General features: G+C 33.3%; 1 protein-coding gene across 1 annotated transcript in view; it reads left to right on the plus strand.

The window, feature by feature from the left end:
* Positions 1-6,965: 6,965 nt before the first annotated feature.
* The window catches only part of LOC129224494 (uncharacterized), a 65,119-nt gene continuing 52,468 nt past the window's right edge, over positions 6,966-19,616 (plus strand). The window contains exon 1 of the mRNA XM_054858955.1: positions 6,966-7,040. Within this exon, the coding sequence (XP_054714930.1) occupies positions 6,966-7,040 (75 nt within the window). The remainder of the gene's footprint in view (positions 7,041-19,616) is intronic.

The following is a 19,616-nucleotide window of genomic DNA, read 5'->3' on the forward strand; positions in this document are numbered from 1 at the left end:
AGTTTTTTGTGGCCGCTCTACAACAAAAACTACCGCATGAAATCGAACGAAATTTGGTACACATATGTGCCCCTATGTGAACTTGTGCCCATTAGTTTTTGGCGCGAATTCCTCCAAGGGGGGTGGAGCAATGGGACGTTTTTCGAGTTACGCGTGCTTGCTATTCCTCAGGAAGTAACTGGCGGAATCAAACAAAATTTGGTCTATATGTTGGTATTAACAGGAACAGGTGCTGATTCAATTTTGGTGTCAATAACTCAAACGGGGGTTGAGCTATAGAACGTTTTTTGTCGTCAATTGTGACTGCTGTATCTCAAGAAATAATGAACGGAATGAAAGAAAAATTTATCGGCAAGTAGCCCTTAGTGGGTATAAGAACTGATTTTATTTTTGTGTCAACAGCTAAAAAGGGGGTAGCGCAATCACCCGTTCTTTTTTTCCATTTTGAGTGCCCTATCTCAAGAAGTAATGCTACGTTCTGGTTGAAATTTGGAATATATGTGAATCCATATGTAAACAGGCTTTGGTTCAATTTTGACGCCGATCGCTCCAAGAGGTGTTGATTTTTTTTTTTTTTTTTTTTTTTTTGCGAATAAAAATATTTTTATTAATGCAACAATAAGAAAGATAAATCGTAATAGATTGTCGTCTGCGTATTTCTCGTGATTTTAATTGTATGGAAATGATAGGAAATATTATCTCAATGATTTAAAATTTTTAATTGTTGCCATCTTATGTTTGTTAACAAATAAAATATTTGTAATTCATTCAAGCAAGGCTTTTAAAATAACTTTCAATTTTCGCTCTTTGCTTTGCTTTTGCAATAATTCAGACATTGGGATAGTCGTTAAGTTTTTGCATGTGTAATTTTGTTTTTGTTGGGAATATTGCTTCCTCGTCAAGCATGGGGAGGGATCAGAAAAAAAAAAAAAAAAGAAAAATATAGAAGAAAGTTTCGTGATGGCCACAACATACTAGTTTAGCTGAAGTAATATCACTTTTAAAATTGCACAGCAGAGCTTAACACTATCAAAGAAATAATCAAGAAAGGAAAATCTCGAACACTGCTTTGAAATATATTTCCGGATAGGACACTCTTTTTTTACTTTCTTCTATATCTAATATATAGAAGAAAGTATTGGATTCGTGCAAATTTTCGAATTTCGAATTTTGACGGATTCGAACGTTTTGAGGTGTGCTGAGTCCATTTCGACTATTTTTGGAAAATGTCTGTCTGTCTGTGTGTGTGTATGTGTGTGTGTATGTATGTGTGTGTGTATGTGTGTGTGTCACGTCTGTGTGTGACCAGTTTTTTGTGGCCGCTCTACAGCAAAAACTACCGCATGAAATCAAACGAAATTTGGTGCACATATGTGCCCCTATGTGAACTTGTGCCCATTGGTTTTTGGCGCGAATTCCTCCAAGGGGGGTGGAGCAATGGGACGTTTTTTGAGTAACGCGTGCTTGCTATTCCTCAGGAAGTAATTGGCGGAATCAAACAAAATTTGGTCCATATGTCGCCATTAACAGGAACAGGTGCTGATTCAATTTTGGTGTCAATAACTCAAACGGGGGTTGAGCTATAGAACGTTTTTTGTCGTCAATTGTGACTGCTGTATCTCAAGAAATAACAAACGGAATCAAACAAAAATTTTTTGACAAGTAGCCCTTAGTGGGTATAAGAGCTGATTTTATTTTGGTGTCAACAGCTAAAAAGGGGGTAGCGCAATCGCCCGTTCTTTTTTTCCATTGTGAGTGCCCTATCTCAAGAAGTAATGCTACGTTCTGGTTGAAATTTGGAATATATGTGAATCCATATGTAAACAGGCTTTGGTTCAATTTTGACGCCAATCGCTCTAAGAGGTCTTGATTTTTTTTTTTTTTTTTTTTTTTTTTTTTTTTTTTTTTTGCGAATAAAAATAGCTTTATTAATGCAACAATAAGAAAGATAAATCGTAATAGATTGTCGTCTGCGTATTTCTCGTGATTTTAATTGTATGGAAATGATCGGAAATATTATCTCAATGATTTAAAATTTTTAACTGTTGCCATCTTATGTTTGTTATCAAATAAAATATTTGTAATTAATTCAAGCAAGGCGTTTAAAATAACTTTCGATTTTCGCTCTTTGCTTTGCTTTTGCAATAATTCAGACATTGGGATGGTCGTCAAGTTTTTGCATGTGTAATTTTGTTTTTGTCAGGAATATTGCTTCCTCGTCAAGCATGGGGAGGGATCAGAAAAAGGAAAAATATAGAAGAAAGTTTCGTGATGGCCACAACATACTAGTTTTTTTTTGAAGTTGTTTTTCCCCAGAGTTGTGCGGTAGAAGGAGAAACTCGTTTTACAGATACGCTGCGCGGTGTGAAAATGAGCCCAGATAAATTTCTTGTTGATTCCTATGTAAATGACCTCCTGAATCGGAATAAGACCCCCCCCCCCCACCATCCTATGTTTTTTAGAGACACCTTCCCCTTTCCCCATGTGTTTCACTTCGGACAATTTTGTGGCCATTATGATTTTTATTTGGAGGGGAGGAGGTGTTATTTTAACCGTTAAATTCGTTCTGAAGGGCTATTAGAGAGGTGCTTGCCTCCAAAATGATAGGTAAAACAATATTTAAAAAATAAATAAATAAAACAATGTACTTAATGAACTTATTATTCTTTTAAGCTACTTGCAAAATGTAGGCTGTTGGGATTTCTTTTTCTACTTTCTTAGTTGAAAGGACGAAATATAGTTTGTATCTCAAAAAAACTTCTCGTTGACTTGAAAATAACAATGCAAATGCTCAGCTTGCTTTAGAAAACTGAGATACATTTTTCTTTTCTTTGCGAAGTGTCTAAACAGTTTAAACTTTCAGTTTTCTTTCTTGTTATGAAGGGCGTAGGCAAAAAGTGAGAAAGATAAATGAGCGGTACAATGGAGAGAAATACAACGAAGGATTATTTAAAATGAGATATTTCTAATATATTTTTTATGTATGTATGTATGTGAGATAGTTTCGTTTTGCTCCATTTGAATTATATATTAAATGTGGACATTTACATACGTACCTTTGTTCGTGGGAGCACTCGTCAGAAGTTACTATGTATTTCATAAATTCAAAAAAGAAAGCAAAACGGCGCCGGCGTTTCACAGCAATCATGTTTTAAAATATCAATATTTTTTGTCGGCGAATAATGGGGTTGTTTCCTTCAGTCAAAAGTACTACTTTTCAGTGTTGCTAGATGGTCAAATCCAGATTCCCCAATTCGCTTCCAACTTTTCCCCAAAAAGCGATGTTTTCTATCAAAATTCCCCAAATTCAAAAATTATTTTTCCACTAATATTTTCATAAAATGAATCGACTTCCTCTAATATTTTTGTCTCTTGAATTTTTTTTTCCCCCAAATAGCCACATTTTCTTACAAAATTCCCCAACTTTTTTTTTTATTAACATTTTCGCTTTTTTTTTCTCTTCTTTATCTTTATCTTTCTTTACAAATAATAAAACTGAAAGTCTCTCTGTCAGGATCTCTTTCTGTCTGTCAAAATCTCTGTGACGCGCATAGCGCCTAGACCCTTCTGCCGAATTTCATGAAATTTGGCAAAGAATTAGTTTGTAGCATGGGGGTGTGCACCTTTAAGCGATTTTTCGAAAATTCGATTTTGTTCCTTTTCTATTCCCATTTTAAGAACATTTTTCCGAGAAAAATTATGATAAAATGGACGAGTAAATTACCAAGTTATCATAATGTGGAACCGTGACGTCTGCAAGCCAATTGGCGAGATATTCATCATGCATTATTTGTAAGTATACAGGGGAACCAAAAGACTTTTTAATTTTCTACTACGGGCAAATCCGTGCAGGTGCCACTAGTCATAAATACAAGCGCCTGACTGAAAGACAAGAAATAATCAAATACTTTTTTCTACTCGCATTTACTACGCTGCTTCTGCATGTACATTTAAACTATGATTTTTGTATACATTTATCCAAGAACGTTCTTCATCACTTATTTTTACCTAATTCACGTATCAAAACTAGTTACTCACGCCGAACATTAATACGAATTTCGTAGCATAATATTCCACATAATGCGAAATGCGAATTCCATAAAGTTGAGCAAAGCTAAACCAACGCTGTTTGATACAAACAACTTCTTGACGCGAATTTAAATACGAAAAAAAATTATTTTCCCCCAAGGTTTTTTTCCCCCAGCTTTTCCCCAAGAAAAAAATGTTTCCCCAAAGAATTCCCCTCAAAACCCATTTCCCCAAAATTTCCCCAGAGAGCATCAGATTTTCCCAAAATGGGAAAATTTCCCCCAATCTGGCAACACTGCTTTTAGTCTCTGATTTTGATAGAATAAGCAAAAAAGAAAAAAGGACTACTTCGAATTTGGTTCTTTGCAATACATACAGTGTTTATTGTCCTTTTTTTTACGAGAAGGCACTTCGCCCCGCCTCCTGGAAATGCAGAGTTCCAATTTACGTGGAGGTGATCAGTAAGCAATCAACACGTTTCTAAATGAGACAATCAGACAACCTTAACTTGGGAGTGCATTTTAATGTGCAAAAAATCCTTAGTGTTCTTTACATCACTTGCTTCACTTGTCTGTTGACATTTTAGTTATTCTTACATTTTAAAAACTGCTGCTTTTACGACAAAATGTTATGATCCAAATATACCTTTTGCCGAAAACAGCGAAGTAGAATCATCGGATACCACGTGACAAGGGAAGAGTCAAGTGCCTTCTCGTGGAAAACGGAAAATACACGACATGATTTGGTATTAATTTTTGTTGCAAAAGTTATGCTTACTTGCTTAGAAGCGAAAGATGCGCTATTGTTTAGAGGATCGCCTTTTTTCTTTCAATGCACGATAATTTTCCATATTTGCTTACACTGGAAAAAAAATCGTATTCAAGAAATGTGTTTCTTTAAAATTAAGAAACAAGGGGGTTCCGCCCCTGCTCGCTGACGCTCACCAACCCCTGAAGATTGCTTCGCCATCTTATTTGATTTGCACACTTTAAATCGTCAATTTAAGGAATTAGATTGAAAAAAAAAAAAAACCGTTGCGACTTCCGCTTCGAGCAAAATGAAAATCCCCTCTCCCTTTCTTATGAAATAGAATTTAAGTAAAGAGCTCATAATTATTAGAGCACAGTCCCACTCTTACCTGAAGACAAAAAGAACTTGATCGAAATACATTACCAAGATATGTATATTTCAAATAAAACAAAAAAAACTTTGAAGATCACCTTTTTCCCAGTTTCCAAACTAACTTGTACCAACTTGCACAAGTATAGGTGCTAAAGAGCTCCTAAGCATTGCAAATCGGCAGATTTGTACGCTTAAAAAATCGCTATTTTGTACTAAATTTCAAGCTTGTGGACCCTATGGGGTTTCTTAGACGTCGGACAGCTACAGAGACAATTTCACAATTTATCTGACGTTACTTTCTTTAAATATATGGAAATACTTAAGGTTCTATTTCATTCAGACATCTAACGTATCATACCTTCATTTATACTATAGCATGACAGTATATCTTCATTTTCATTCATTTAAGAAGAAAATTTAAAAAATTAAAATTAAAATTAAAACGTAATTTTAAGTAGCGGAGACTAAGTTTATATATATATATATATATATATATATATATATATATATATATATATATATATATATATATATATATATATATATATATATATATATATATATATATATATATATATATATATATATATATATATATATGAAAAAAGTTAAACTGAAATTGAAATTTACTGTAAAGTGGCTGGAGAGGATTCTGTAATCAAAATCACTTCTCAAAAATGAATGCATCATTAAAGGAAAGAAAAGGTTAAGTTCAAAAATTTAAATTTAGAACACAAGTCATCTTCAGGTCTGTTTTTCCCGTTTGTAAAAACACATTTAGTTATATTTTGATGTGCTATTCAGTAAATGACGATTGATTGTAGTTATCCTTTGTTCATAATGAACAAAGGATGAACAGAACTTTATGGCAATAAGTCATTTTACCCTTTCAGAGTTAAGTTTTTCCCTAAAGTCACTATAAATGCTATTAATATTATTATTTAACACTATTCGTGATACTTTTATAAAAAAAAGTTTTTAACATTTCTATCCTTACTTAGTCAAATTGTTCATTTTTTACCCTCACCTTCGTATTCTTTAAATATCTGCCTTTTTAATTAAATAACAAAAATATTTTTTGTAAGAAACATCCAGAAAATCTCTTTTAGACAATGAAATACTTAAAATATGATTAGGATTGAATCCCGAAGGAAAGTTTAAAATTTCTTTAAGTTACACAAATGCATTTTTATTTGACTGTACAAAATACGAAACGTTTCAGTTATTGAGGATTTTCCAAGTAAATTATTGATTTAAAAAAAAAAAAAAAATAAAAAAAAAATTAAAAAAAAAAAACATTTTCTCATGTAATTTTTCAAAAATAATTCGGAAAATATTTAAATGAATTAGCTACAGAAAATACATTTATAAATGAAAACGAATATATATTTACGATATTAATGTATGATTTTAATAATGGATGGCTTTTAACCTCCAAAACTAAAACTGCATTCCCTGACAAATATAATTCATAAACAAACTCTGATAAATCATTTTGCAATGGAAAGTAAAGAGTGCTCTACTTCCGCTAGATCAAGAAATTAAAACTTAGTTGGCGATGGCAGTTTGGAGAACGGAAAAAGTTATCGAGTTCATTTTGGCAACCATGTAAAAAAGTCGTCTGCTTCTGGCATCTCGTCGCGGAATGCATGGAAGTGAGCCTCGGAAGTTCGGTCAGTAGTGTGTTTTGAGATTCGCCTGAGCGGTCAGGTGAGTGTGGGAAATTTTTCTAAATTCGAATTGTTCGCTTTCACCATCAATAGGTGATTGACAAGAGCGATTTAAAAATTTGGCATCGAACTACAAAAATAAAAATGATGCATATGAGAAGTTGCAGCGGTTTTACGGACTTAAAGTCTGGAAGTATTATAGTATGTCATTATGCTATGGTAAGTACCAAATTTGTTTATTTTTTATGGCATGCACTTTCTCAGATATTTTTTGTTACTTTTTTCTTATTTTATTTGTTTATAAAGCACAAGTTGATTTATAAACGTGTGCACAAATATGCTATTATACCATCTTATTAGGAAACAGTTTTTAACAAAGTTGTTAAATAAGTGCTTCCCAAACTACTTTTCCCTACTTTTTAAGGTGGAAGCGAGACTTGAATTTTTGTGCATTTTATATTTTAATCTGATTAATAATTATTTGGATACTATTTTATCAGGAACGTGATTTAGGGTAAAAAAGAGGAAGGGGGTCGGAAGGGGGAAATACCCTCCCCCTCCCCCCGGTTTTATGAAATGAGTGTAATGGCTTCATTTTTGTTGTTTTTTTACATGATATGCATTAAGTTTATACTTTTTGTCCCCCCCCCCCCCCTCCCAGAAAAACTTGAATGACGGGGTTAAATTTTACATTGTTGAAAGTTTATAAGGGTTTCTTTTACTGCATATGTACCAACGTATAACGCGTACTTCTGATGTAAAAGAATAAATCGAATTTTATTGTTATGCGCCACATGCCGAATATAAAATGATGATTTAAAAATAAGGGAAGGTTGAAAATAAAAAAGAGGTTTTCTCCATGCATCTAAATACTGTTTATTAAAAAAATAGATACTTTACGAACTTAGCAATTTTTATTATCGTTTAACATAAAAATATTTGTCATATTCGTTTTCCATAATGTATTTACTGTTCAGGTACATCCTCGATTCGGCTACACGCAGTGGTGCAGCGAGAAATTTTTCATGGGGGGGGGGGGAGTCATTTAAAATTTTTCAAAAGAAATGGCCGAAAAGCATAATTTTAGGCCCTTGTATGTATGTTCATGGATATAATTTTTTTGCTTCATGGGGGGGGAGGGGTTGACCCCTTTATCCCCCCCTCTGACTATGCTACGCTACATGCAACATCTTCACAAATACTCTTATTTTGATCCATAATTAACGGCCATATTCTGTACCAGTTTCTATTATCAAATGCTCTATACTTTCGAAACAACTTTTGAATTTTTCCAGACTTGAATTAAATTTTTGAAGTACTGCGTCAACTGTTTTACAGAGTTAAGGATACGGTGCCTAAAAGTTTGAAAACGTAGTTCGAAGTTATTCGCAGAATGTACGATAACTTTCTTTTTGCTTTACTGCCGTGTTTTTATTTTTATTTTTTTATTTATTTTATTATTATTTTTTTTAAACATTTTGTGATCTATTGTACTTCAGCTTGATAAAACAAACTTGCTCATTTGGTTTCCGCTCAAAATAAAGCACGAAAAAACGTCAAATTTTCGTACTGTTAGTCAGGAGCGCCCCGAACTTAAATTTTTGGGAGGGCAGAAATCCTCGATTTGCCAAATAGAACTCCAAATTTCGCCAAATGATGACAATTTTGCTGATCCGTCAGAGAAAATTTCCTGAATAAGGAAATTTTTAGGAGGTCACAGTGACCTCCTGGGACCTCCCATCGTTGCCATCCTTCGTTGCTAGTATGGAATACAACACACGTTTTTTCAAATATCTCAAAAACTCACTTCTGCAGATACTGCACCTCAGGGGCGTAGGAGCTGGGGGAGCTTGAACTCCCCTTGGAATATTTCAGATCGGTTCAACACCCCCGGAAGAATTTGCACTCTACAGCTTTTTGCAGAACACTGTTCAAAAAATTGATTTCCTTTTTATTTGAAAAAAAATTTAAAGTTCTATAAAGCTTACATTTATAAAGGGAACATTTATTACAGGAATTTATAATTTTTAAATAAAGTTATAAAATTTCAAAAAAAAGTATAATTTAAAGAATACTTACGTTGCAACAGGAATAAAAATTTACGCTAGTCAAAATCTGAAATTTTCATTATAATATTCATTAAAATTTTTCAATAATTGAAAAAACAGTTACAATGAAAAGGCAGTTTAAAAGGTGTAAAGTTTATTAAAATGAAAAATTTTAAGCATTTTTGACTTTTCAAAGAAAATTTTTTTCCTCTTTTTTGTTTTCCTCAAAATTAAGATTTTTTGACACTTACAGGTATATTTTCATACTAAAAAAAATGCGTGTGGACGAGGGCATTCGATCATACTACAAAATCTTATGTTAGTGAGATTCTGGGCCACACTTTCTCACATACATTTTCACGATTAAAAACAGAAAAAATGACCTACAGTCCCGTTTTATAGACTGATTTCGAAAAATTTCCGAAAAGCAACACCAGATATCATCAGATCTCTGAAATCATCAAAAGAACGACGAAAATTGCATTTTTAAAACTACAATTTCGAAAAATAAAAGGGGAAGGAACCTCTGAACCTCTTCAGATAACATCATTGAGAAACGTCTGTTTTAGGACTTCAATAAAAATTTTCCAGAGGAGAGAACCCTTAGAACCCCCCCCCCCCCCCCCCTTTTCTGACATCATTGAAGATTGTCTACAATTGCGTTTTGGAAGTCCAATTTCAAAATATTAGGAAGAAGATGTACATCGAATCGAGGAAAATCCCTGAGTCATATTATTTTCCCTAATGTCAACAAATATTAATCAGATTAATTTTATAATCGTGTTTTTAAGGCAACAGTTCCGAATATTTTCCAAGGAGTGAACTCAAACCTTTTCTCCCCTTAACATCACCACAGATTGTAAAAAACTACGTTTGAAGAACTAGAAATTTGAAATTTTCCGGGAGAGAACCTTCCGGATCCCACTATTTCCTGACCGTCCCCATTCCAAAACCACCTATTCTCCCCATGCACGATGTATATATTAAATATGATTTAAAAAATGCTGAGAAAGAGAGAGACAGGGAGGGAAGGATCGACGCTAATTTCATATGAGAAAACATTTTTAAATGCCCCCCCCCCCCCCAAAAAAAAAAAAAAAAATCTGCCACTGCTGCTCCTCCTTAGCTTCCCACGGAAGACTGCTATTCTGTTTTTTTGTTGTAATTTGAGTGTAAAGTGATTATAATAGCAATTATATTCTGAAATATTTGCAACAAATTCAATTAAAAGGCAATTAAGTTTTCTATTTATCCTTTTAACCCTTTCACTGCTGAGCTATGTTTCTGAACCATCTTTCCTTGATAAGTTTTGAACTATCAAATTTAATAAACTTAAAATACTAATGTGACTCAAGATAAAGGGACTAGAATCTCACAACCTACTCCCGATTTTCCGTCTACAACCGTTCGTCGCCTGTTCGCGTAGAAGCGAAACTTTTGTACGAATACCAAATAATATCAATATTATTTAGCATTATAATTATATTATTAAATATAATCACGAAATGGAAATACTTAGATGTGTAATCAATCGGACAGAATTGATTAGGGGGGGGGGGGTGACTTCCTCTTTTAGTATTTGATTGATTATTTTCTTCGAAATCTTGATGCAAGGAATAAATATGAATGAAGAGATGACAAAAGATTTTAGTCAATCTGTTCATCAGTGAATTTGTCTGATTGGTTAGGCGTCAGAGACAACTTCAATTTTTTAATGAATTCTCTAAAAAACAAAAATCATTCCTTGCAAACTTAAAATTTCTTACTGCTCTTGAAAATTTGCAGTAATTTTGGGTAGATACCAAACAGCAATAAGCAATACAAAGAAATTGCTTCATTGCTTTTAATATTCATTATATTGTTTTAGTTAGTACAAAGTATACTAGTAGAGGGGGGGGGACAAATTTTGTACTATTTAGCTATATGGTTAAATTTGATTCGGAAGTTTCTTCCTAACCAAAATATTTATCTGCCTTGAACTTCCACCCCGAAACGGAACCGGTAGATCCAGCACTCGAATTGAGCGTGAAAATCTTCTCCAGTCAAGTGCAAGGTCAAGCGCTCTGCTGTCATAATGGGATTGATTTCAACGCGTTTTCAACGTAACTCATATGATCCATTCAAGTTCAAGCTTTCGTTATTTTTTTTCCTTAGCTATAAACACGATAGATATTTTCAAACTTCGGGGTCGCAAGCCGATTTTTAATGGGTCGTAATACTTGAATGATCTATTTAGTTTTCGCTGTAAAGAATTGCTTCGCAGTGGACTGTAAATTTATAAAATTGTCTTTCAAAAGAAAAATTTGAAAGCAGGTCACAATATTTTTTGCCTCTATGTACAATAAAATCTCGTTACAACAAATAACAATACAACGAATTATCCGTTTTAACGAAATGAAAGTTCAGTCGCGCTTTGATTGCCATTACATTACTTGAATACCATTAGAACGAACTTTCCGTAGCAACGAACAAAATATGGGTTCTCTTCAAGAACGTTGTAAAGAGATTTCATTGTATTAACCCGTAACAGGAGAGGTGGAAAAGTAGGTCACAACAGGGGACGACTGGACATGAAGTATCAGACACCACGCTACTTTATAGAAATTTTTTAACTTGTATAGCTAAAATTTAATTCTGTTATTTCACTTAGATATTCTTTGGACCTTTTTAGTTCAGAGGAGAAAAAAATATTCTTGAGTTAAATATTAGAACAAATCCTTCTCTGATTAAATTTGCCAGAGATTTGCCCTTAAGATTTTCCAAGAAAAATAATATGCTACATAAAATATTTTACTTCTAATAGTAAAAAAGAACGTTTTATTTATTTACTAGTGGTACCCGCACGGCTTTGCCCGTAATAGAAAATTAAAAGGTCTTTTGGTTTGCCTGTATATTTAAAAATAATGTATGTTGAATTTTCTCGCCAATTGGCTTGTACCTATGTTACGGTTCCACGTAATGATAATTTCGTAATTTACTCATCCATCTTATGAGAATTTTGTTCTTAAAATTGGAATAGAAAAAGAACCACATCGAATTTTCGGAAAATCGCTTCGAGGTGCACACTCCCATGCTACAGACTAACTTTGTGCCAAATTTCATGAAAATCGGCCGAACGGTCTAGGCGCTATGCGCGTCACAGAGATCCTGACAGACAGAGATCCGGACAGACAGAGGGACTTTCAGCTTTATTATTAGTAAAGATGACTTTATTTTATCTATTCAATATGTACAGAAAGTTTCAATACTAGAAAATTCAACATAGTACATTATAAAAAAAATTTTAGCAGTGCCTGAACTATTAGTATATCACGTCATATGAATAATTTAGTCTTTATCTTCCTTCCTTAGAACGTTCATTGCATAACTTTTGCATACATTCCAAATAAACAGGGATTATACACAGTGGCTTTTCCGGATAACGTGGATCTGATGGACGAAGCAATCTCGGTGGATCTAAATTGAGATCCACGATGTACTAGGGTCGAAAACCAGGGGCGGACATAGTAAGCTTTTGGAGGTGAGCGGGAAATTGTAAAACGCACCCGTTCCCCGATACAATGATTTGTAACCAAGTTTTCATAACTTGTTTTAAATATTTTTTTAGGATCCCCTATGGCCAATTAATCTACGTTTAAGTACATAAATATTGTGCACGGATATTCTTTGAATATGGACGTAAAATGTCTTTAACATTTCAACCCAATTAAATACTGAACCCTATATAATTTCACCGAAATGCTATAAAATGAGCGGTTTTAATTGGGAATCTTGTCATAACAATCATATTAACACGAGATCAAGGTTATTAAATCGGCTAATACTAGAGTTCTTATAAATTAATTTATTTTTAACAAGAAAATATTATATAATTAAGAAATTCTTAGCTTCATAACATTTAAGTCTTATTGAAGAATTCAGGAATTATTTCTCTATGAATTTCAAAGCAATTGCTCATTTGTTCTTAAAACCATGATACAATTGAGTTGATATCCACATTAATAGTATGATTTTGCCAGGAAGCTACCTTGTGATTTCTTTCATTTCGCATTTTTTATAAGCTGAAAAGAAATCTGTTACTTTAGAAAGAGCTTCCTAGATCAAAATGACTCTTGTAGGTGCGTCCATACACATTTTTTATGTTAGTTATTGGTTCTATCAAAAAACAATTAATGGAACAGCGATACGTTCCCTAGAATTCGAAACCAGTGAGTGAAATGAATTCTACCGCTTTGGCCTCTTGACTCCAGTATTATTTCTATAGCAAACGAAATGCTTTTATATTCAAATATACTTCGTGTGTCTTGGGTTCTTTTTAAATAATTAAAGAAATTTCTTTATGCTGCATAGTGAAGTCAATTAAGAAATAATAAATGAAATGCTTATATTAATGTATCCCTTTGGGAGGGGCCCGTGCCCCCCCCCCTAAAATCTGCTGCTGCCGAAAACTGCGTAACTGAAGGGGAGGTGCAGTTTCATAGACCGCTATTGAAAAATGCGAAGAAAATTTCAACCAGATGCATGTGCCAAAGAATATTAATAAGAGAGGGAGAGATTGTGAATGATCGAGGTCTCAAAACAAGAAGCTATTGGAGATAACCTTACATTCGGACTAAGCATGTACAGTAAAACCCCGATTTTACGTTTCTCAGGGGGACTGGGTTTCAAAAACGTAAAATAGAATAAAAGAAGGCAAAAATCAAGTTGGAAAAACTAAAGGATGTAAAGATGTCTCTTTCAAAAGGTATAATTATCTGTATTTCACGAACATTATTAAACACTAGAAAGTCACCCGTCAAGGTATGACGGGTGAAAATTGCTTCTACATTTGAACGAAGCTATTGTCTGTTTGGTGATATTTTGATATGTGAAGTTTTAACTCTAAACTCTAGTGGATCAACCCTAAACTCCAGTAGATAGCGTTCGTTGTTGACCACTTTTTCGTTTCTTCATTCCCCTGAAATGACACAGTATTACCAGTAAAACAGTTCAGTTACCGGATCGAGTTCAGCCTTGTCACAATAAAGCCTTTCCCTGCATGCCAAACATTACCAAAAAAAAAAAAAAAATCGGATTATCATGCCGTGGCACGTTTTTCATTGTTGAAACTCGCGGGTTACTCGATCATTGGCTATTATATACATGAAGATAACATTTTAGATTATTTTAATACATTTAGTTTCAAATCCGGGAGTTTTGGTTGAAAATAGTCCGTAATAGTATTTTTTTTGCCATTGAATTTTTTTCCCCTGGTCTTTATGAGATAGAAAAGTCGTTCCCTATTTGTAAGCTCTTCAATGCAATATTACAAGACGGACATATTGATGATTTTAAAGCATTTTTGTCTTCCTATTTTTTTATTTCAAAAGGAATACGTATAATGCGGGAAATTCATGAAAAATCAAATTACAATCCGGGTCAAATTAACATCATTAGTATGCGGAAAAACTGGGATCTAAGGGAAAATACATGAAGGGCGGGAAAAACTTAGATTCGGGGCACGTAAAATCTGGGTTTCACCCTATTAAGAGTGCTACGTGATACCGCACATCCCCTGTTATAGGTTGAAATTGTCAATAAGGCATTCACCCAGTAGCGTAACTAGGAGTTGGCAGGAGTGGCTCTCGCAGTCAAGGGGCGGCATTTTAACCGATTTAAAAAAAAAAGGTTTTTTTTTTTTTTGATTATAGAATTTGAAAAATGCTTTAAAAAATGAAAAAAAAATAGCAAGAAAAAGAGCTAGAGACTCATACTTCGATCTACTGAGAAGGAACATTGGGCATCATCGAAAACAGTTCTAAAAAAGAAAATAATAAAAAAAAAATTACAATACTGCCTCCTATTTGTCGAATCAACTAATCAAAATGTTCCTAATTTTTTTTGGGGGGGGGGAGGTAGGTCACAATGACCTCCAGTGACTTCCCTTGCGGACGACCCTGGGGAGGAGGCGCAATTCGCGTTCCCTCTCTAAAAAGATTTACAGAGAGAGAGAGAGAGAGAGAAGCAAATGTTGATGGCTTCCTTCATTCATTTTCTGATATGGGTCATTCTTAAAAAAGTGACTTTTCTGTCACACGCCGTTTACAGTTAAAACTTTAAGGAACAATTCATTTAAATTAAGTTAAGCTTTTCAAGTTCATCAAAAAGATATCTATTTAAACCTGCCAACAATTTTTTAATAATAATTTTTATTTTAATATATTTTTGTTTCACAACATGTGAATTCTTAACTACGTGGCATGTCACACACCTGGTGTTACTGTTTATGTTGCTTAATAAATTGTTTAATTAAAGGTATCCACTTATTTATTTATTATTCCTTTCACAACTGTCTCAAATACTAATTGTATAAGCATATTTAATTGTTCAATATTGTGTTTTAGTTCGTTTTAGTAGGCTAAAGGAGTCATGTCACACAAATTCTCACCTCCGTTCTCCGTTACCTAAACACAAAACGCAATTTCTCATTAACACGTGGCAGTAAGGACATCACATTTTATTTCCCCTGATACAAGGGAGCCCCCTTGTTTATTTTCAGTCATAAAGAAGTTGTGAGATTTTTGTCGAAAAACAAGAAGATAGATTTTATTTGGAAAACTAAGTGTGGTTATTGTGAACTCTCACCCCCGTAAACTTGAATGTCAGGAATGTAAATTAATGTTTAAGAGCCATTATTTTGAAGTTCAGACAAGGTGTGGCAGTGACCATTTTTGATTTTTCTAATTTTTTTATATGTCAAAGTAGGTCATGAGAAGTGAACATTCTGAAATTTATAGCCTTCCAAAAAATTTCTTTCGCTCGTTAAAAATTGCCAAAGTTTGAGGTTTTGCAGCGTTTTTTTAGAAAAATTCTAAAAGTCGCATTTCAATGCGCTTTAGCTCTTTACAGGAACACCACCCCACGGTTATGTTTATATTTATTGGTTGTACTGTATCTAGTGATGATGACTTCATAGTTATTTTGGATGGGGGTTGTTGCTTTCTTCAGATAAGGGGTCGCAAAGTATGGATTTTATCCGTTTTCGCGCAAGTTTAACCTGCGTTATTTCCCCCCAAAAGCCATCCCCCGAAAAAAATTTAACAAATACTGAAAGTTTATACTATGAAGAGAGTAAATAGCACAAAATTTGTTTGAGGTTTAATTTGTTTTAGGAGAAAAATGCCCTGATATTTTTCAAATTTTCAAAAATTGTGCTTTTTTGATCGCAATTAACTCAAAACAGCATCACTAGGAAAATAAACCTTTTATATATTATGGTACCCGGCTATGTGTAAAACATCATGAAAAAGAAAACAGCATGGGATCTCTTCTTGTTTTCTAGAAAATAATTTTTTTGTAGCTCAATTTATGCGTTTTCTCGTGCGAAAAACGTGTGTCTAGTATGCAGATTAGATCTGCTAAAACTTAAAGTATAGTCTGACCACGGATTGTATGGAAGACAAACATCCGTTTTACAGCCGGAAATGGACGAATCTATTTTTTTTTTTACCGATGTCAGCTTTTGCAGAAGCAGAGTCTCATTCAAATGAGCGGAATACGAGCATAAAATTTTTACTTTTCCCCCTTTTTCACATAGATACGTTTTATTTGGGCATTTGAAAATTCCATGCAATCCGTGGTTGGACAGTATGTAGTAGGAATGTATATATGTGTGAATAGAGAAAGAGAAAAAGACTAGCAATACTTTATTTTTCTGATTTTTACAAATTGATGGTATTTTAATTGCAGGTACATCAGAAAACGATAAAATCGATATCATATTTGTGTGTGTAAATATATATATATATATATATATATATATATATATATATATTGATTTATCGTATCAATCAAAAATTATTCTTTTTTATTTATGTCCATAGCAGTGGAAGAAATTTCATGAATAATAACTGCTTCACTTTCCTCTAAATGTCTATTTTTTATGTCATCTTCAAATACCTGCTCAGAGTTATGTTTCTTATGGTCTTGGTCAGGCATCTACCAGTCAACAAAGAGAAAACAAAGAAGAAAACATTTTGTCAATCTCATGTGAGGGGTGGGCTCTCCCAACTCGTAAAAGTACACGATTTTCAATGAAACAAAGAGAGTTTCTTTAAGAAAAGTTCCTTTATGGTGAGGAAACCGGGAGATATCAGACGCCCGACCAAGTAGAACATGCAATGAGAATAGAGATGATTGAAGACATAAAAATATTCCAACCAAATAATATCTGACAAAAAGTCAAATTCAAGCTGCTTTTATCCGATATACAAAGCAAAGAAAAAAGGAAATAATACTGATTAATCAAGAAGCGACTGCCTTTAGAGGTATTTGAAGATAACATAAAAAATAGACATTTAGAGGAAAGTGAAGCAGATATTGTTCATGAAAATTTCTTCTATTGCTATGGACATAAATAAATAAATAAGAAAGAATTATTTTGAGATTGATACGATAAAACAAATCAATATATATATATAATATCGATTTATCGTTTTCTGATTTACCTGCAATTAAAATACCATCAATTTGTAAAAATCAGAAAAATAAAGTAGTGCTAGTCTTTTTCTCTTTCTTTTGTACATACATATATACATTCTTACCACATCTTTAAGTTTTAGCAGATCTAATCTGCATACTGGACACACGTTTTACGCACGAGAAAACGCATAAAATGAGCTACAAAAAAATTATTTTCTGGAAAACAAGAAGAGATCCCATGCTGCTTTCTTTTTCATGATGTTTTACACATAGCCAGGTACCATAATATATAAAAGGTTTTTTTTTCCTTGTGATGCTGTTTTGAGTTAATTGCGATCAAAAAAGCACAATTTTTGAAAATTTGAAAAATATCAGGGCATTTTTCTCCTAAAAGAAATTAAACCTCAAACAAATTTTGTGCTATTTACTCTCTTCATAGTATAAACTTTAAGTACATGTCACATTTTTTTCCGGGGGTGGCTTTTTGGGGGGAATAACGCAGGTTAAACTTGCGCGAAAACGGATAAAATCCATACTTTGCGACCCCTTATCTGAAGAAAGCAACAACCCCCAACCAAAATAACTATGAAGTCATCATCACTAGATACAGTACAACCAATAAATATAAACATAACCGTGGGGTGGTATTTCTGTAAAGAGCTAAAGCGCACTGAAATGCGACTTTTAGAATTTTTCTAAAAAAGCGCTGCAAAACCTCAAACTTTGGGAATTTTTAACGAGCGAAAGAAAATTTTTGGAAGGCTAAAAATTTCAGAATGTTCACTTCTTATGACCTACTTTGACATATTAAAAAATTAGGAAAATCAAAAATGGTCACTGCCAAAATTTCCGTTTTTTGTCTGAATTTCAAAATAATGGCTCTTAACATGTGCAGATTGTAGCAACGAAGAAAAAAAAATATTTCTTTGAAAAATGTATCCATTAGACCTATATTGATGGAAAATTCCTCACCTCCGTGACAGAACTTGTCAACTTCAGTATTTCTGAGGAAAAAATAGATGGAGGGAAAATACATTAATAATAGGCGCATTCTACCGAAATTATAAATTGTCAGTATATTCTCAAATTCACGAAATACTATTTTTCACCATACATTTGAACCGAAAGGATAACTAAAAATTAAGCCGTATTTTAATTAAGAGAGCTTAATATTAGATTCCCACTATTCATTAAAATAGCTCATTGTTTGCACAATTAACAAAATTACTACTTTGATATTACATTGGCCTCGATTTTTAAACACTAAAAGTTTTTTTTTTCTTTCCGTGAATACGGCATTTTTTAAAAATTTTTATTTTTATTTATGACTAAAACAATTGGAATTTAGCTGGGCCATTGTTTATGGTTTCTTCTAGTAGGTAACACTTTCATGTAAGAATGAAAAAAGAAAAGAAAACAAAATGTTTCGAAATTGAAAAATATTTGCTTCAAAAGTTACATTTTCTGAATAAAACAACAAATAAAACAACGTTATAAACACACTAATTTGCAAAACACATGCAGGCACACGTGCTTCGGGGTTGCAAGGAACTCATTTTTAAATGCAAAAAGAAAAGTTGTTGAAAAGATTTGCTTTTTAGCTCAAAGGTAGTAAATTACAAATACCTCTTTACATTCAATGTAATAGACAGACATGGGGCTAATTACCTCTTTGTTTACGAGATTTTCTCAATTTGTGCTTTTAAATATTATACAAATACAAATACAAATACAAATGTGACGACCAGCAACAGGCACTGGGCCCAGCTAGGCTGGTCCTAGTCAATTAATTAGTCCCCAATGAAGATCAATGGCCCTCTTAAAGCTATCCACTCCCTTGCTCATTACCGCCTCTTCCGGTAAGCTATTCCAAGTGCCCACGACCCTGCTAAAGTAGTAGTTTTTCCTGATTTCCAGGTTAGCCTGAGATTTAAATAGCTTAAAACAATGACCCCTTGTCCTGCTTTCCCCGCAAAAATTTAATCCATTTACATCTTTCATTTTGATAAATTTAAATAACTGAATCATGTCCCCTCTGACTCTCCTTTGCTCCAGGCTATACATGTTAAGCCTATTAAGTCTGGTATCATAATCTAAATCTGAGAGTCCCCTTACTAATTTAGTTACCCTTCTTTGAACCCTTTCCAATACAAAAATATCTTTCTTCAGATAAGGCGACCAAAACTGAACAGCATACTCCAAATGAGGTCTTACTAAACTCCTATATAAAGGCAGAAGAACTTTCTTAGATTTGTTTGAAATAGATCTATTGATGAACCCAAGCATT

The sequence above is a fragment of the Uloborus diversus genome, chromosome 6 (assembly GCF_026930045.1).
Source record: "Uloborus diversus isolate 005 chromosome 6, Udiv.v.3.1, whole genome shotgun sequence".
Lineage (NCBI taxonomy): Eukaryota > Metazoa > Arthropoda > Arachnida > Araneae > Uloboridae > Uloborus > Uloborus diversus.